The 21,442-nt window shown below is 33.5% G+C and overlaps 1 protein-coding gene across 6 annotated transcripts in view; it reads left to right on the top strand.

Moving 5' to 3' along the window:
* LOC124539993 (nucleolar protein 4) overlaps positions 1 to 21,442 on the top strand; it is a 143,940-nt gene that overhangs the window by 60,409 nt on the left and 62,089 nt on the right. For all 6 annotated transcript variants that reach the window (XM_047117387.1, XM_047117388.1, XM_047117386.1 and 3 more), the window contains exons 3-4: positions 6,869 to 7,003; positions 7,768 to 8,613. In XM_047117387.1, the coding sequence (XP_046973343.1) occupies positions 6,869 to 7,003; positions 7,768 to 8,613 (981 nt within the window). The remainder of the gene's footprint in view (positions 1 to 6,868; positions 7,004 to 7,767; positions 8,614 to 21,442) is intronic.

The following is a 21,442-nucleotide window of genomic DNA, read 5'->3' as shown; positions in this document are numbered from 1 at the left end:
TCCTAGTCTGATCGCATTTCAAAATCCAAATAGTGAAATATGAAATCTCAAATGACGTAGTAACATTGATAAAAATTATATGAATTAAAAAAAAAACGTAGAGTGAATGACAATTTGTAATCTTTATCTTAAATCCATTCGTTCAATCCACTGATTCACTGCGAATTTACATGTGGATATAATCTAAACTTATTCCAAAGCTATTTCGGAAGTCGTCTGTCAGCTTGCGATGGAGCCACCTGTTGCTAGACCAGAGCTCGCCAATTTACTATAAATCAAACGTTTGGATTAAATGCGATATGTTTATTTTTATCTCTGTCATACCTATGATAAAATTGATTAGTTAGAAAGGAATGGGAAGTATTAAAATATTAATGACGGTAAAGTAAAAATAGTTACAAACTATTTCGATTTGACATAGTTAGTATATCCTTCATGAGCCAGAGAAAACATTGGTCTTTAGCTAATTATGAATTAAATTGTGTTTTTTGAGCGGAAAGTAGAGTTAACTTCATCTCATATGGCTTGTGTGATATGATAGGCTTTCATTCAGCATATGCAGGTTTCCTCACGATGTTTTCCTTATGTCGAACATAAATTATACACAAGCTTGCCCGTGTTACCTTGACATTCGTTTATGGTGTGTTTTATCCACTGTGCCAAGTAGCTTAGCTGTACAGCATTTCACAAAAAGTTAATCAAATAAAGTTATTATTATTATTCAGTATTTGGTTTAGATGTAAGTCATGATAAGGCCTCATGAATCTATCAACGGTTCAGGACGTAGAGACGGTGTAGTATACCTCGAACAGTTATTATGGAAACTCTTACTAAATAGTCACTTACTAAATAACCAAAAAATATCATTTACTGGTATAAAGGCAGATCAACATATATGACAATTCTTGTAGACTTTGACTGCACGGAAATAAATGTCAAGTTTGACACGTATTTCTGGTTATAAAATCGTAATAAAAATGTACAGTCGGGGTAAGAAAATGTTCGTCACTTTAAGATCTATTTTCGTGTGCTCAGTATGAACGATAATCTGCTTTACGAGCACATATGACATTGACAGACATATTTTGACAATTCAATAGAAGATACCATACCTAATTTGAATATGGAATGTCTAATTACGCCTTAAAAATATTTCATATTGATATAAAATTAGACGTAGTCCAAAGATGTTATACTATTTTGAACCAAGTTATCATACCATGTAAGTTTAATTTCATATGCAGTTGTCAGTTTAGTGTTTCAATTTCGAAAGGTACTAAGAGCTTAAGACTTGATAAAGGAATGAGTTTGAAAACTGACGAAAGTTTTCATGCTCTGAGTGTACAAGAGCTTCCTGCGTCGTGGACACTTACTCGGCTCACGTGCGCCTCTGGCGGGGTAATTGCGATCGCCATTAGCCTCGCCCCGGGCGATCCCGGCCGGGATAAGCGAACGATGATAGCCTTGTTTCATCCTGACCCTCGTGCTGTCAACTTGACTTCTGATTTATTCTACGTCGAGTTTTTATTACATTTTTTATCGTTTCTTATACATCTTTATATTGTTACATATACAGGTGTATGATAAGATATATTAATTTAGTTTTGTGTTTGAATTATGGCAATTAAAAAATAATTTTCTAGTTCTTGCACTTTCATTGGTTTCAATGTGATATAACCTATAAAGGATTACGTACCCCATCACTAAGATTGGAAAATCTCAGGATAAATATTAAATATATAATAATCCTTTCACCAAAGGTTGTCTGTTAGAGATTGCTTTAGCAATAAGACCGACTTTGCACGCTCTTATTTTCTTGTCTTGGTTGTAATTGTTCTCTTTATTTGTATGTTCTTTTTCATTGTGTGTGCAATAAAGTATTAAATAAATAAATAAATAAATAATATTATAAATAATATTGGACAACATCACATACATTTAGTAGCTAAAGCACTTGTGTTATGAAAATCAGAAGTAATGATGACAGATCAGATCCAAGACAACATAGAAAACTAATGAATTTTCTACATCGACTCGGTCGGGAATCAAACCCGGGGCCTCAGAGTGGCGTGCCCATGAAAACCGGTGTAAACACCACTCGACCACGGAGGTCGTCATATATATTGGACCTAATAACACGCGGTGACTGATTGACTATTGTTCTATAAATATTTCGGTGTTTAATGTCCTTCAAGTACAAGAAATATAATATGGTCCCAATGGTTACCTACAGCATAATAGATTGATTTATTATATCGTTCTGTTTTATAATACTTTTAGTTGGATGGTCTGAGCCTGATGGTAAGAGGTCACCACTGCCCCATCACTACATCGTAGGATGTATTAACCATCTCAGCCAAAACGTAACCACCATTCACCATTGGGTACTAAGATGATCAAAACCATTAAAACCGGAACACAACAATGATGAGTATGCTTTACCAACATGCTAGCATAACGCTGATGCAAGTTTTAAAACTTAGAAGCTTTTTTATTTTTGGAGATTGTCTGTTTTTAATACTTTTAAAACTGTCGTAATAACCGACAATGTCGTAATAACTGAAGTCTTCAATAAATTTTATGTTTAAGGAGTAATTTTTAATAATTTTTATGTTAATAAATATAATTACTCAAAAAATTATGACTTACAATATACTCGTATAATAAATAAATAAGCTCTATATATATAAATTCTCTAGAATCTATGTATCACATCGTTTAATTCGTGTCAATATATTTTATCCCTAATTTAATAAATAAAGAGTGTTGTTTTATTTATAGAAGGGAAGTATCGTGAGAAATAAGGAATAGCGAATGAACTATATTATGAAAAAAGGTTACTGAAGTAAATCAACAAGTAACAGCGCGTAATCATTCTTCTACCTTTATTTTATTTATTGTCTTCTATTAAAAGTCTTTGCATCGGAGAAGATCTTTCACTAATTTTAATGTTGTCTTAGATTTTTGATTATTACACATTGAAATAAAACTAGTTTTAGGTAACCACACACAGTTTACCAGTGCCCACGAACGCTGTAAAGTGCTCGAAACGTCGGGATGATAAAAATAATTAATATACTTACGCGATTTAAATCCGTTAGAACTAGTTTTATTTCACTAAACTTTTTATTTATATATATTCAATATTTATATTATAAATATAAAAGTAACCGTCTGTTTCTCGCTCTTTCACGGCCAGACCGCTAAACCGATTTTGATGAGATTTGGTATGAAGTTAACTTGAACTCTAAGAAAGGACGTAGGCTACTTTTTTGCCTGACAGATGACAACTAACATCCTAAGACGATAGCGAAGCCGCGGGCGACTACTGGTCTGAAATAAAAAGACGAAATAATGAACCTTATAGTATAGAGTGGTCGCTGAGTTCTTTATCAAAAAGCTTTAGGCTTAATTTTTATACTGATGACTCACTCACGCTTAACACCGGAACTAAAACCGACCTCAAGGCACCATTAACAGTTTTTACCAGTACTGTAAAACTAAAAACTATATAGATAATATACCTCGGCAGTGCAAAAACGTCCAAAACATTTTATAATAAAAAAAGTCCGAACCGCTGCAGCTGGTAACAATAAGAGGCAAAAAATTTACTAGTGTGACGATAAAGTTGATCTAAGATCATCTTTTAACATACAAACATTAGACTTAACAAAAATGTTGCCAAAGAAACACCTTAGACATAAGAAAAACCGGAGAAGGAATCGTGGGCTTCATTATATTTATTTAAATATAATACAATATTAATTTTAAGAACGTCTTAAGTATTGTCTAAAAAGTCCTTAAATTAGTAACGAAATCGCCTTTCGAAGCTAACATTTTTTATATATTTACAGTTTGTATTTAAGTAAATAAAGCTTATTATCTTAAGTAAGTTATACGACGACATTCTCTTCGTCACTAGCAGTAATTGCGATTGTCATTAGTCCCATTTGGGTCGATCTCGGCCTGGATAAGTCACCGCGTAGGCCTGACAGTTATGTATCAACACTCCATAAACACAGACAACTTCTAGGAAGTTTGTACTTACGTAATTATTTGCTAAAAAGATTTCATTATTATTTTTGAAAACGCGTAATATTTATTATCTTCGATTAGCAAAATTTGTAAATAGTTCCTAAATATAATAAATGTTAGTGGAAATTTATTTGAAAGATCCATGAAATATAATTATTAATTATAAATTCGTTACAGAAGTAAAACCTTTTTAAAAACTAAAGTACATTTTAATGGGTACGCTTTAAACGGAATTTAAATTTTTTCTTGATCTTCAGAGAAGTTTACCAGGAGCGAAACGGTCGGGAAGAGGTCGATTTATAAGAATCTCCTTTATTTTGCTGTAACTACTTCGTGTAATCGCACAGTCATTAGAGAGTGATACTCGGAGCCCACAAGAAACTCCTTTCATACTTTGTTACATAATTACTCCAACTTTTTACTTGTTCAAGTAAAAGTATAGCTAGAGTCGTGATTGTCGTCACATGTGTTTTTTATTATTTCGGTGCACGCAAATAGGCGTTAGGATGTAAAGCTTTCTTCACCTTATAATTAACTAGCTGTGCCTGCGACCTTGTACGCGTTTGAATTTAACAAAAAAATATTATTGTAGTCTAAGTTACTCCTTATTATATCAGTTATCCGCCAGTGAAAGTCCCGTCAAAATCGGTCCATCCGTTCCAGAGATTGGCCGGAACAAACAAACCGACAGACAGACAAAAAAGGTAAAAAAAATATTGTGGTATATGTACCGTGTATGTATGTAACATATGTATGTAACATATGCATTGAGTAAAAAAGGGCTATTTTAATATTATTTTATTTATTTATTTATTTTATAGGATCACCAACAGAAATGACAACAGTATTACAAATTTTATATAGTTAACAATTGAACACACTTGATAATTGTATTTCTTTTTATAGGTAATCACAGCATGCACTAAATATATTGAACATTAGTAATTATCAACAAACAGACACTCTTATTTTATTATATGTAGGTATTTATAATTAATTTAGTTTTCGCACGGATTTTCTCCAGTATGTTGGGTGTAGTAGGTGATTGGCACATTAGTCTGGGATAAAAGTATACTGCTATTCCAAACTTTAGCCTAAAATCCGTTTAGCCGTTTTAGTAAAATATATCCATTCAAACATCGCCTTAAGCGATAAAAAAGATACCAAGTCATAATCATTTTTGACTTTACTGTTTTGACAACGAAAGATGTCAAAAACGTTAGTAGATATTAACTGTTAATGGCTTTACCTATAAATGGACGTGATTGGATAAAAAATAAATTTCGGGAATTTGTAAGATAATGTTGTTTTCTTCTTTCGAATGTGAAATCGTTGAGGGTAGAAAGAGAGAACCAAAATTCACGTAGCGTAATTCAGGAACTGACATTGCTACTTACGGAAGTTCCGTATGGGGAAACTTCGAATAACTGATAGTATACGTCAGTTAGACAATTCCACTATCCGTAAGCGAAACGAGAGTTGAATAATATATTAACCTGGCTTCAAACTATTTACAGATGTTGCCATTACAATAAATAATCAGTAAATAAAAAATACGTTTTTTAAATTTTATTAAATACGTTTAATGCATATAACTTTTTCTCCGATTCATTTTTTTTTCATTTTTTTATTGCAAATTATTCGCAGGAAATATAATAAAATGCACGTTACATCACTAGTGCGTGTAATTACCGCGGCCATTAGTCCCGGCGGGACGCGCGTCCCGGAATGGCGCGTGATGATACGCGGTTCGTTCAGGGCTATCAACGTGAGAGTTTTATTTTCGAAGTAAGGAGTAAAATATGGCGGACTTTTTGGGTCAAATAATCTAATGTTGAGCTAATTTAAAGGGCCATAATTAAAGAAAAGGATACAATTTACATTACGTTTTAGTATAAAATATTTTAAGATCAAAATTAAATATAATAAATTCGTATATTCTGTATATTCAATGTGAAAAAAGAGTTGCTTATCATACCGGTGTGTGGCCTAATTAACAATTACCTATCTGTTTAAAATAAAAATATGTATAATATAATAAAGATTAAAACTTCTTAGAGAAATTGCACAAAACGTAAAGATCAAAAAACAAGGATTACGATATATATAACATTGTTGAATTATAGTACATATATTTAATAAAGACTAGATAGTTTTATTTTCTAATGAACCATACTTATCGGCTGACCGGTATATTTTTACAAAGCAAATTTAACATAAAAAGGATAATTCCATGATCAGTATACAATAACAGATGCAGATTTTTTTTAATAACGAACCTGAATGAAACAAAACAATTTAGCACAATGAAAAATTTGGGGTCGCAAAAAACAACAGTAATCTGTAATAAAACAATCCCCGATTAAGCCCACCAGGGCTGATCCCGCAATCATATTCTGCATTGAGTCCCCTAATTATTCCAGAATCCCCTATTCCTGGGTCAGTTGTTAGTCCGTCCCGCGCGACCTAATGTTTGAATCGTAATTTATGACGCTAATTGTAATGCGTTGTGTTGCGTAACAGTCGACAGAGACATAAAGTTTGATGAGGTTGAACTTAAATCAGTTCCTGAAATAGTTTTAGTTCTGTACATATTAATTTAAAAAAAAGGACTAAAATTTATTAAAAAATATTTCAAATTTATGCACCGTAGTTATACTACATTTTGAAATATTAGCATTATTCATGAGTACGGACATCTAGTGACGCAAAGAGGAACCTATCAACGTAGTACCTTACAACTGCCACATTGGAGCTTATCCTGGTTTTGCCACTCGCTAAGAGAGGGCGCTGATAAATTTTAGTTATTTACAGGATAATTTTTTTGTTACAGAATGCACCGAACCAAGAACCTGTGTACCGGAAGGTGGCGATAGTAGAAAACTTTTTTGACATCATCTACACTGTTCATGTTGAATTGGAAGGAAGGCCAGGCAAACATGCAGGACAGAAGCGAACATATAGAACTGTAAGTGTCATTCTATGTTTATTGTATTGAATTTTATTGAAGGTATATTGTCAAGACAATAATTTTATTTTATCATGCGGCTGACATCTAGTGTATAAATTTCGAACTAAATTTTCAATGTCGCTTAGCTGCTGAAATATTCACAGATAGTCAACAGATGGCAGGATACGTTATCTTATGTTTTTCTTTCTTTACATAGAAAATGATTCTTGTACCATCTTTGTAATTGTTTATTTTAAAATAATAAATTGGGCTAATTTATTTTGATACTCTCGCTTATGAGAAAAACATAATTAATTTGGTATAAGCTAAGTACTTAATACTATCCACTCATAAGATTTTCTTCCGCCAAACAGTAGTTAGTACTCACTATTATTTTAAAGGGTGATAGAGCCACTGTAACTAGGGGCACAAAGGATAATATCGTAGTTTTAAGATTGGCAGCGCATTGGCAATGTAAGAAATGGTGAATATTTTATTTGCCTTTGAACGGTAGTGGTCCATTTGCTCGTCCGGTGCCATGTCCTACTTCAAGAAAAAAAAAGATTATATTTATTAAAATAGCGAAGTTTATTGAGTAAACGTTTACATGCTACAAGAAGTGAAAATTTCTTCTTTTTTCTTTTCTTCTTTGAACTACAACATAATAAGCTCTTATATATACCTAAATATAAACTAAGACATGTCGAATTGTGACATTAAATATCTTTGCACAAATATTTATGAACGTCATGTTAATTAATTATTGTCGTTTTTGCCAACAGATAACGGAGACTTACGCATTTCTCCCTCGAGAAGCGGTCACGCGCTTCCTGACCGGATGTGCGGAGTGCGCACGGCGCCCGCGCAGTGCCTCACCTCCTCCACTCCCGACACCCTCACCCTCACCCACAAGACACCCTACCTACCTACCATTTCTACCCCATTGCGCGCCAGACTATACTAGAAATTGGGAATCTGAAATCGACGCGGCACAGAATTACTCATTTGAACCGAAATTCGATTACACTGATCTACAACCTCTTAAAAAAGTTGAAAGTCCTAAGCCCCCCGAAGAAGAAGAGCCCACATACATAGAGTTAACTTCAAAGAAAAGCAATGGATTTGATGCGACCACACTCTTTAATAGAAGTTCCTCCGTTGAACCCTTCAGAGAAGAAGAACCAGTGAGAACTGATCCTGAAATAGACAAAGATGATAGTGTCATCGACGTTGAAGATGTTAGATCTGACAGTCCACCCCCTTTAATCCATCAGAAGAAAGAAGAGTTAAATAATACAGAAGAAGTGCAAAGCGAAAATACTAGGGCGGCAGAAGACAGTGAAGTTGATAATACGGATAGTAAAAGAGAAAAGAAATACAATCCGTTAGACGTGGCAAATTTAACGTCAAAAGATCCACCGAAGTCGAGGTCGCCACCACGAAAAAAGTTATTACCCTCGAGTATAGACTACCTTCATTCCTATGGGAGACTACCAAAACCGTGGAGGCCTGACGGCGGAGTGTTTTATGGCGGAGATGATATGGACTACAGCGTGCCAATTACCACGGCGTACTTGAAACATATGCGCAGCATGGGGTGTCATGATCGCATGGACTTGGACAATAAGGTCAGTTAAATTTATTTTACTTACATTTCAAATACATTTTTTTTTTAACCCAAGAATATTCTTTTATAGGTTACAGCTTTAATTCAAATCTTTCATTGTAGGCAATGAAATGTTAAAACTCCTATTCTTGTCTCACTAATTTTCAAATATGTAATTAGTATTTACTTCAAATTCGAAGAATTCCTGCTGTAATGCTCCGTACAGCTTATCGTACTTATCATAACATTTTTACGACGCTTCTAAGCCTCTGTATATATGTATGCGTGAATCACTGACTCCGATCCGTACAAATGTATCCGAACCACTCGTTAAAACTCTAAATTCCCAGCCATAACCCTTTTCGTTTTAAACCGCAAAATGTATTTTTCTCTATATAAATATTTAGGAAAATAAACATAATGCGAAATTGCGAGCGGGTTTAACCCTAGCTTAAACTTTGCGAACTAGCTAAAGCCGGCGGTCTGTTCGACCCACAAACGCGCCTTTGTAGAGAACTCGTGCCCCTTGTTATGATTTGGAAACTCTCTTCAATACGTACTGAGTTTATAATATTACTACCTACGCCTGGTTTTACTTGTTATTTAATTTTTGTTAATCTATGTACGAGTAAATGTAACATTGACAAGGTCGTGGTTCGCCATTTTCTTTTTATCCCTTTAACCAAAATAGTACGTCACAACAATTGAAATATACTCACATTTTTGGAAATTAGTAAGAAAAAGTTAACGATAATTGTATTAAACTAGTGAAATCTGTGCCCCTGTATTCATTGATATTATTTTAAATAGTTTGATTTCAAAAAGCGGTAAAGGACTTTTACCAACATTACTATGTTTTGACTAACATTGAGTACTAGATTAATTATTACTGTATCTATTTTGTATTAAGCAATAAAATATTCATTCGCAAAGATTCAATATTATTAAAGTGAAAAAAAGCATAATCAATCTATTGAGTCGCTTAAGTCGGACGAAAGTTATTTTGAAATAAGCATAGGTATTGAATGAATCAGTTAAAACGCAAAAAGTGTAGTGTACACGTTTCTAAGATCTTTTACTTTAGCAAAAAAATAGAAGTGCGGCACATTAAGAGAAACTTGTCGAAATTGAAGGATAAAAAACTGATTTCATCTGACGAATGGTGAGAGATTTCTTGGTAAAGTTTTTCACGTTACCAGGCCATCAGGATTTATAGGCGGTCGCACCTGACAAGTAACCGTGTGACGCCAGCGGCGGCCCTTGCGACCGATTGATTCAGAATGTCCCACACAAAGGACGAGCGTTACGCTATAATCGGGCGCCGCATCTTTTCTAACTCATTTTTCTCGCTTGAGGCGAGGGTGTTGGGTGGGGAGGTACGAGGTTTCATCAAAGGGGGCGTCACGGTATTAGACAAGACACAAAAACGATGCCCGACGGAGAACTGAGCAAGTACAATTTCTGACGGTTTTTTGCGATAGGTTTTCGTTCCAACGATAATGTTTGTTGGGAATTATGAAGCGGACGGACGGTCCATATAGCGTACGCTATTGTATGTGCCAAAGGATATTTATTCCGTCTCATGTATTTTTTGTGGGCGAGTTAATTAAACCGCATTTTATATTAATATAAAGCGAAAAACTTGTCATCTGATAAATTTTGCTCAAATAACGAGACAAGTAAAAAGCACTAAAATATCTTTTTAGGAAAAAAAAAATACTGAGAGACACCTTAAAGACTTATCATTTAAAATTGATTCATCTGAACGAGAGCTCTGGAAACGGTACATTAATCACAAACATTAAACCCAGTAATATTCAGAGTTTAGGTCCGACCTTTTCCACCGCGTTTCTCCCGAAGGGTCAGTCGCAGACCGTAAGAGGGTACGGTCCCTTCGACCCCCGAAAGTGCCTCTCCCCATCGCAGTGCGACTTGTAAGATTGATTGGGGCTCCTTCAGTCCATTGCTGCCCCCCCTGTGGGATATTCGTCCCTCCCTACTTTTTTCTCGAATACTAAAGACACGGATTTAGGATCTCTGGATGGATTAGTCAGTTAGCTTAGGAAACTTTCTGGAGATTTTACGAGACTGTTACATTTTGACAAGATATTTAACTTATTTAATATTAGCTTATTTCAAATAAAATCAATTTTAATATTTAAATTCCATATATTGTTTATTATTACAATACTGTGCCGATAAAATTAATAGAATGCTTTATGTAAATACCATTTCCTTTTTAAATCAAAACGTTTATATTCCGTTAAAAAACAAACGTTAAAAGAATTCAAAAATAAACTTTCTATATGTGCACATACGTACATACAAAAATAGTTGAACCTGCGCTTAAATGTCACATCCAGTGGTCCTAAGCCCGCACCCACCCCCCTTTTTTTCTCCTACAGGGGCTGTTAATAACACGACCGGCTATTTTATTCGTCGGCCGGCACTTGCGGCTCGTGCGACGGCTTTGATGTCAGAGATTAGGAGTTTGTTTAATTCTAGCTCAGTATGTTATTGTACTTACAAATGGAGCTTTTGATGTGTATTGTTTCAGCTTTTGTCCGTAATAAAAAATGTTTCTTTTGATAATCTTCACTTGTTCTAGCTCTTTGTCTAAATAACGAAATGTCTGGAGTTGTATCGGACTTCTTTAAAATGTTCATTTCGTTTTTCTGTATTCGATTGGATGAGTTTTTTTTCTAATTAATAATAATACTTAAAATATGTTCAGTGATTTCTATCTGAAATAAAAATAAGATATTTTTTATACAGTTTTAACTATAACAGTGGGTGTACTGAAACAATTATTAGTTTTTTGAAGTTATTTTTTCTTAAAGTAGTCGGTATTACCCAAACAATATTTCTTAGTGAGCTGGCCTACATGCGTAGGGAGTAACGCTAAATTATTGCTAAATTTCAAGTCAATCAGACTGATAGTTTCAGAATTTTCTTGAAGTGTCGGCCAGCGTTTCGCTTTTAGATGGATCGATCTTTTATGCTTTTAATCTTTATTAATGAACATCCATGTTATTATCATTTTGGTACCATTAGACAGTAAAATATAGTAAATTATTTTTTTCTTTAGAAATAAAAACATGAAATCTTTAATTTTAAATAGTGTGATTATGACCTTGACTTACATTAAAAATTTGACTTTATTCAGAACATTTCTCTTAAACTGTAACATTAGCGATTACCATCGCATTTTGCACTTAACTGTATTTAGTTTTCCAAACGGATTGACAGATTTATCACGAACGAATGCATCGCAGTCGACCTTGAACGATGACATAATTAAGTTTTGTCCCCCTTCCGATCGATTCTGCGTTTCGTTAACTAGAGGGTCTTTTCGGCCCTCACGACATTTCTAGGGTTAGTTATCCCTATTAAATATGATTTGCTACAAATCAATCGAATTTAAAACCTATTTCGTTTACAATAAGAATAAAAATAAAATCCCGTTCTAAAGTCGGTAACTGTTTATTTATGGAATACACATGCACTTAGTTGGTCTAGAGAGATTATTTATTGTCACTTTATGCTATTGATAATGACCTACATTTTTATGAACAGTTCAAATAACCCTGTCAAAGTCGATTTCAAAATCAGCTGTTTCATTGTGTTGAGCGCGTGTGTATCGTGAGATTCGAAAATGAATTTATTGGACAAGGGAAAACTTAACGATTCTATACCAAAAAAAATCCTATTCATGTTTTTTTTTTTTATAAATAATTAGTATAATTTGTTTTTGTAAGATCGAAATATTTTAGCGTTAATTTTTTGTTCATATAATATGGATATATTCTTTTTTATTACGTGTCAGAGAAATCTGTTAATTATGGTATAACATGTTCAATTCTAAATCGTTCGAGTTATTGTCGTACTTACATTATGCAATTAAAATAAGTATTAAAAATATAAAGGTCCTTATGCTTTTAGCATTAAATTCGCAATAAAGTAATAATTAATAAATATATTAAAGAAATGTCTATACTGCTTAAGAATACAGATAATTTATTACGAAGGAAGAATGAGATGAGGTTGTTGACAGTGTTTTTTTTTTAACTGGTCTTCTTATATGGTATCAGTTTCTATAAGAGATTTAATTCGTCGTCGATTTGTTATTTTGTCACGTTACGTAAAATCTTACATTCGTGTATTATTAGAATTTATCTTTTGTTACATTTCTTAGAAAATTGTTTTACTTAGAAATTATATTACTTGTAAAGATAATATTTCTAACCTAGAATATATATATGTAACTAGCGAAACACCCCGTCTTCGCGTGGGTGTAATTTATCAACAGAGGAAATTATATATAATTTAGCTTTCTACCACTCAAAAAAATTTAGACTTGGAACATTAGTTCTGGAGATTACCCCCTACACACAAACAAACAAATTGTACATCTTCATAATAGAAGAATATCGGAAAATAAATAATAATAATTTATACGTAAAAGTATATTTTATTTTAAACTGTTCTGTCTCTGAAACTTTGATTTAAAGTGATCTGTTAATCTTTATATAATTTAGAACACGTTTCAAATATTTTAATAGGTTGAAAGCAAAACTTAGGGCAAAACTATCATTATTATATAACATATTTTTTAATGACAAAATTCTTGATTCAAAATTGAAAAATTCTTACTGCAAGAGATATCTCAGACCGCCTCTGTTCGACCGGCCATCTGTCTCTTGACGCTTTGGTAGAGACGTTATTATATCGAATTTTATTTATTTTTACGAATCAACTCAAATAAAAGTCTGTAAATATAACTGCTTAGCTTTAACTTAGTGAAATATACTACCATAATCTTCCGAGAGGAAATATTTCACTAAGTTACTCTATTTCAGGTTTATGCACACGTACAGATTTCCTCGAGTTGTTTTCTTTAATCATTAAGCATGGCATTTGTAACACCAAAAAGGTTGTGAAAACTCATTGGAAACCCGCTTTGGTTATTCTCTGTTTTGGCTGTTATTATGACTATTCGAAATGTTATACTCAAAGTAGAAGTTTTTACTTTAATCGTATATGCTACTGAATCTTTTGGGTAGCTACCGTGAGATATTCTGCCGCCAAACAGCAGTACTCAATATTATTGTGTTCCGGTTTGAAGGGTGAGTGAGCCATTGTAACTCTGTAGTTAGTTACATAAGTGACATTATATCTTAGTTAATAAAGTTGTTGTTGCATTGGCGATGTAAGAAATGGTAAATATTTCTTGCAGCACTAATGTCTATAGAGGGTGGTGATCACTGAACGTCAGGTACATTTGTCCGCCAAATGTAATGTAGTCAACATTTATCTTTAAAAACGAATATATGTGTCGTTTGTTCTTTGACATTTCTATTTATATCATGAAGAATTTTCACAGTAACGCAATTGTTAACGATAAAAACGTGAACATAAAAACTAGATTGATATCCATTGCTTGGTTTTATAGACATACAATAATAAGAATATTAACAAACACAGAATAGATTAATGCAGTTTCTTAGGCTGCGGGGTATTCGGTGGTAATAAATGAAAACGCTGAGAATATATTTGAGCTAAGGTTCGAGTGGATCTCTAGCACACGTTGCCAACTTGGGGCTAAGTCACAAAACGCTGCTTAAAGCTTAGAGCACACTCTATCTTTAATACTTAATTATATTTAATATATAAAGAATAATCAAGTAAAAATTCTCATAATTATTTTAGAAGAGGTGGTAGCTTTAACTTAAATTCGATCGTAAACATTAAGATTCAAATATGCTGCACCTAGTTGAATTAAGAATATTTTAGTTTTGATTTTTGAGTGTTTGAATTGTTGTGAAATGACTGTTTAGTAAATTTGTTTTGAAAACATTCGATACATTTCAAATATGTAGTGTGATATATATTAAAACTTGAAATAAGCCGAGATGACAAAGAGCTTGCTTCTCATGTACCTATAATGTGAATATTCTCAATGTGTACTTTTTGTTTTTGGTTGTAAAGGAAACCTTCGCGATGCATTTGCGTCGGATAAATTATTTTGTATGGCACGGGTGTATAAGCCATCACAGTCGCATCGCGTGTATAAGCAACCAGTAGTGGAATTAGATATAGGCTTTTTCTTAAGATGAGATAGTGGGCAGAAGCGCAGAGAATATTCGTTTAATTTTATGATTCCTAATAATATATATGAACTATTTATATGCTTTTTTTTTGGTATTGCGGAAAACATTTTCCCCAAGTTTATATTGCTCAGCTTTAGTTTATTTTTTTTTCTTACAGTATCTGTGCTAAATTAATTTATAAATGGCGTATAGCATTACCGTGTAACCCTTACCTTAAGACCCGGGTGGATGCCAGCCCCCTCGTTTACCCTGCTTACCGCTACCAGGCGAGCATAGCGTACTGAGAATTTTAACGGAATTAGTCGCGAGCCCGCCTGCAGGGCGCCGCAGTAACTCACCGCACGTACAAGTTCCCACCTAAGTATGAACCCCTGTTCCTTATCATGCTACACATAGAGGTTAAAATACGAAACAAAGAGTAAAAATGTTGCCTACCGTACTAGGAGCGATGGGAAGGAGCTACCGCCCACCTCCACACCTAGTTTTAGCGCCTAGTAACTCGCGAGGTGTCTACACGCAACAGAATTAACCAACCGAAAATAAGGGTAACCGACTTTAAAGGAATGAGGTTCTGTGCCATGTCGCAGTAATGGCTGAGATTGTAGGCACTGCAGCTTGCATGTTGTCGTCGCACCCATACAAGTAAAAATACTTACTATTTATAAAACTTTGTGAACTATCTCGTTGATTTTTTTATATATTTTTGTAATCTCTATATCTGAAAAAATAAGAGATAAATCAGGTAATGAATCTAACTGTTTCGTAATTTATGCTCGCCAAGCACAGCTTACCGATTGAATTAGAATAAAAATACATGATATATTTCTATATACATTTTTTAATTGTTAAAGAATTAGTTATAATCTTTTACTAAATAAATTCCTGTTGCGTCTTAAATACAAGTTTACACCGTCGGAATTAAGTATGTACTTTTTTATTTCACGGCGTGTATTATTGCATTTGATTCAATTTGTAGTTTACAAGTTATAATTTTAGATATTAAATATAAAGTTGATTTCTCAAACAATAAATGATTTTTCATATATAATCAATGTACATCAGGCTTTATAGTTGATAAATACATGTGTAAAGGGCATTATTCTTGAATGAAATCAATTTTAAAACATTAGAAAAGTTAGTTCGTGATTAGGTCGACATGTCACGAAGGGTGAACGATTTTAGTGCTTGTGTTCATGCATGGGGCTATTTACTGCCCTTTATGTAGTGACCTATTTAAATTTTATGCGAATTAAAACTCTACACGAAAGTATTAAGGTTCAATATTCATTGGATATTATGCGTTGGGTTAATATGAATAGTGGACCCATCTTATCCGATGATAGAAGGGTTATAATAACGATGTGTGTTTGTATTTTCCTTTATGGTTAAATTAAATTTCATAGACAATTTATCTTTGCTACTTTTTTTTTAAATACATCCTTCACGCAATATTTATACAGACGTGTATACAATTTATATTTAATATTAATGCCTTTTCTAAGCTATAGATTTTTTAAAATTATTATTATTATTGAAATAAATTAATTGTATTATATAGAATTAAACTTGTATATACATATATGTTATAGTATGAATAGAAATAACTATAATGCTCTACCCACATCTGTGTTTGGGGACCGAGGGCAGACAAAAATCAGGCTCGAATGAGTTTCAGGGCCTCAATAAATGTTTTAAGGGTGCGTAAATCATTACCGCGCGCACCCGACCCGACGGACTAGGCTCGTCACGACGCGGATCAGATAAACAGCTGATAAATCAGATGCGGTATCACATTAATTTATATTAAGTTGTAATCAACCTTCTTGAATAATTCTCCATAAGATGTCACAATGGTTAGTTAGAGGAGAAATTTTATTTTCTTATCAATTTTTTAATGATTTTATCTTCATACGAGTATACCAATATTTATTCACATAGTGTGTTTATTAAATAAAATATACAAGATTATATAGCTTACATACATAGATTTCGTATTCTGAGTGTTTTTTTAGAAATAAATTGAGATTTTCGATGCTCTTATAAAAAATCTTAATTTAATTCTTTTCAACGTTACAAATATTGGATTATATTGATGTGTGTTAGTTATTTCATTTGGATAAGATTTGGGATAGAGGTAGATGAATACTTATCCCACCCTCTCATATGCGAGTGTTATCGCGGACGAAATCTTGTTCTTTTTTTATAATTTTAATATTATTGATATTGACTATTTATAGCGCAAATGTCAGTAACACCTCAGAAGGTATAGGTATCGGCTGGAGATGTTGATTCTCAATCCAAACAATGTGGGTGAATACAAACCTAAAAATAAAACTAAGTTTGATAATAAAATTCTAGAATGGAATGTAGCTCATTCCAATAAAGTCGCTAATATTACATTATATTATAGATTGTAGCTGAAAAAATACCTATATTATAATATTTTTCAAATGCATTTTATAGAGGTACAGGATAGTTTGTTGAGTGAGTTGAGTGATTTTGCTTTTGCCTCATCCTAATTCTCTTTTAAAGTTATGATCTCTTGGTAGTTCGGTCCCAGCCACCCGCGGGAGCCCTTGGTACAACTCAACCCCATATAATCTGCACTGACAGCGTCGCGGGCCGACCCGGCCTTTGCTAATGTTGTATATCTTATAGCTTATGTTATCCTAGTTGCTAGATATTTATGGATAAAACGTACCTATCCGTACGCTCCTAGTACATGCAATATTTTTTTTTGTTGATTTGTTTTTTTACTTTTTTATTTTAGTTTATAGCAATGTTTACAATAAGAAACTATTTACAATAAGTTTTTGATTATTAGATATACAATAATAACAAAAATAATTATAAAGTAATTTATTTAATTAAATGTATCTTCTCGTTCAAATAAATATATTGGTAATAATAATATCCGTAATTAAGGATTAAAAAAATTATCTTTAAATGTCTTCGTTGTAGATTTAAAGATTGTGTTTGTTACATTGAGTCCTAGTAGACTCGTTCATTTTCATTCAATATAAAATTGTTTACAATAAGAATTTGATTAACTTTAAAATCACGTAGCTGGTCTAAGAATAACTATACTTTCGACGGCCTACTTTTCTTCACGTTGTCCATTAGGCATTATCACACATAGCGTCTCCGCTAATTTCGATACTGTTGTCTCGCCCCCTACTCCTTTTATCGGAAATATTTGTGTGCCGTTCCACGCCTTTCATTGTTCGGGTTCTAGTTTGATAGACGCGGTGGCAAAACTTTTTCTAGGGTCTCGGTTCCCCCTTGCGGCTGTGGGGCTGGGAGGGTTACTATTAAATAATCATTTCGGACCCGTCGTAGGTGCGTTCGCTATTTACTCCCTCAAATTAGTGCTCCTCGTGCGTTATGCGTGCCTGGTTCGTAACCATTAAAATGACATAATAGTAAACAGCAAAACAATTTTTGCACTATTTTGTTAACGTCGGTTTCAATGACGTAATTCTTTTCTCATAATATTCACAAAAGTCGTTTAGGAGATTTTTTTATATTTTGTTTGAAATAAGAATTATCAACTGTTACAGGAATGCAGATTGTACATTATATTCTACAGATTGTGTTACTTTTAGTTTATATTTATGAGCAAAATACGTATTCCATCGGCCTAGCTTATTCACTAATGTTAAAACCGCACAGCATAGCGTGTACCGCGTTGCATTTAGAGATGAGGTTACGCTACGTATAACTACGTAGTTAGATTGCATGAAATGCCAATGCCTAAATATAATCTCTTATAAGGAATCCGCACACCCACGCTCGTACTTATGAGGGAAATGACACCCTCGGAGGGTGGTGGAGGGACAGAAACCTCTTAATTATTGTCACATATGAATTATTTTGATATTGACACCCTGAGTCGACGTTTCAGTAATGCTAAATTATTATTTATTAGTAAACAAATTCCTGTATTTAGTGTAGTTTGTAATTATTTATTGTAAAAAAATAACGATTTATTTTTTTTAATTAATGTGGACTGAATAATTTTGTATAAAAAAATATTTCAGAAGGAAGTCTCTTTCAATTGATATATAAAATTAATACACTGCTACCTTAAAATCGGCTTCAATGGCTACCATAAAAAGAAAAGTTAACTAAATAATCACCATGTAGTTTGTAGCAACTTTAACCCGATTTATTTTAATCGCCGTTGGCCAATTAGACCGCTATCTGACCCACCAAACGTGATAATCCCAGTGGCCACTTCTACAAACGTCATAGTGTACCAACTTTAATTTTCCAAATTCACCTGCCGTTTATGTAATTCGCCTCCCATACATGTGGTGCCCCCTAGCGGCCGGGGGGTCTAATGTAAGGCCGGGGGAGGTACAGGCGACGCTCACGAAAAGGAAAGGGTGGGCACCGAGCAATTTTTTTCTGATTTTTCCCCTCCGCCCTTTTTACCCCGATAATACCCTAATGGTCGCTCGCTTCCTTTTCGGCGGATTTTTTTTTGTCGGCGAAGATCGAGACGTATTTTTTACCCGCTCGTAATTTCCTCGTTTCCCAGTGAAATGAAAAATAAACGGCCGATTCTTCTATTGACACGTGATTCCGTGCTCGGACGTCGTGCGGAGATTGCCACTTGTTTTTGTGTCCATTAAAAACAATGATTACTAAAAGGACACGCCATGCCATTGTGAAAATAATTTTTCTATTTCCTTTAATATGGATCCTTGATTAGTCTGACAAGCTGCTCTAGTTTTTTTACATTTCTGCATGCATACGTAGTTGCATCGGTGCATGTGACATGTGTGAGTTGGGAGGGAAAATTCTTTTTGAATGAAAGATTAGTTTTTTTTAATAATTGTAGAACAAAGTCTATCTGTTTGTGATTAATGATATATTTTTTTCTTTTATGAAATGACGTTTTATACATTTGTTTTACGAATGGCTATCTATTTCTTGTATGAATTAATTAAATAATGTGATTATTATTAGTTTTATTTCCTGAATATTTAATGAGATTTAAGTAATTAAAGAAGTTTTTGAATACATTAGCTAATAAGGTTTTTCATTCTAACTAACTAGCGTTCGATTTTCGAAGACTGCATAATGTATGTTGAAAAAAAAATAGGAAAAATAGAGAAAAATCGGAAAACTTTCCCCCTCTGCGGGGATCCTTCTTGCCACCTACCAGGCGAGCAGGGGCGCACAGGAGGCTAGGACGTCCGTTGCTAAGATTAATACGGCACCGTACGCCCGCCCGACGCCGCAGCTTTCATTAAAAATACTGGAGACCCCGATGGGTTAGCCGGCGCCGACTTGTATTAAGATCCACTATACTATATGTACGATATTACAATATTGTCACTGGTATACATTTCGTTACTATGAAGTATTTAAATAATTTTCGTGTAGTCAATAAACCTTGTTGATGTTTGTATTCAATGATTTATTATTCATTTGATTTAACTTTAAAAGGAATTAAAGGTCCGTTAAGCGAATTAATTTTTTACAAAATTAACCTAATAATGACGTTGGCACAATATCCAAAAGTGTATCGTCGTTAGTGTTTACAGTTTCTTGAACGACTGCGATACTGTACCTATATAATGTCAAAACAAAGAAATTACGTGCGAATTAGGGAAGATTATATCAACAAAAGGTCTTATGCCTGGATATTTAATTGAAAATTTATCTCTCACAGTCAGACGTCATCCTTCGGCTATATCATACTATCCACTTAATGCAGCGTAAAAAGAGAGGGTCAACAATTCAACGCGTTGCCTGATTTATTTGTATCGAAAGCGTAGTCAACGGATAATTTTATACATAGTAAGGGGAATCTGATTTGAGATTTATATCAATTATTTAAAAAAAAATCGTTTGAATGAATGAACGATTACTGACGAATAATTTCACATATAAATAAGTGAACGAAGATCTGTATGATTTACTTGATAATATCTTTTGAAATCTATAGAGGAAATATTAACTTTATCGCTAAAACATACTCTACAAGGAAAATTTTCTAACGCATATATTCAGAAAATGCTCATTTAGCTTTACTTTGTTTGAACCATTGTTTGTAAAACTTCTTTTTCCGAGTGCACTTTCTATCTTTCTCTTTTTAAAGCTACAGACAGCGGTCGTGTCTAGATGATATTTACCTTACTATATGACCTAAGGAATATAACCCGCACAACAAACAGACGAACAGTTCACTTTAAATGCTCTGTACCATACTAACTATTTAACCGATTTAAGTTTAATTAAGTAGTGTATTGTTTATGAGTTAGTGACATAATTATATATTTCAAAGCGAATTTAAAACAAACTGATATTATAATGATTACAATATATTTTTATAGAAGATGCTGTCTTTTCAATTATGATCTTCTTATTTGTAACTGTGATGTGATGGGAAGACAGGACGATTAAAACGACTAACTTACTTAACGGGATCTTAATTTAAAGTAAAATATATTATAATAAAACTTGTGTATATATTTCTCATATAGAAACAAAAAACACAACACTTATTTTACCAACGAGTACTAAGGCGACATAACATAGTAGGGCACATCGAACGGCAGTTCTAAGCAAGTGCGGTTTATTATTCCTTAGCTGCGAACACCCCATGACCCCCTGGTCGTGCGAGTAAACTACCGAGTTGTAGGCAAAAAGTACACCCCCCACGCTTACGCTTTTAAACCTCAAGCGTCCAAGTACTGGGAATATGAAATTTTCGAAATGATAAAGCCG

The sequence above is a fragment of the Vanessa cardui genome, chromosome 24, assembly GCF_905220365.1.
Source record: "Vanessa cardui chromosome 24, ilVanCard2.1, whole genome shotgun sequence".
NCBI classification, from domain to species: domain Eukaryota; kingdom Metazoa; phylum Arthropoda; class Insecta; order Lepidoptera; family Nymphalidae; genus Vanessa; species Vanessa cardui.
This window is presented reverse-complemented; position numbering and strand designations above follow the sequence as displayed.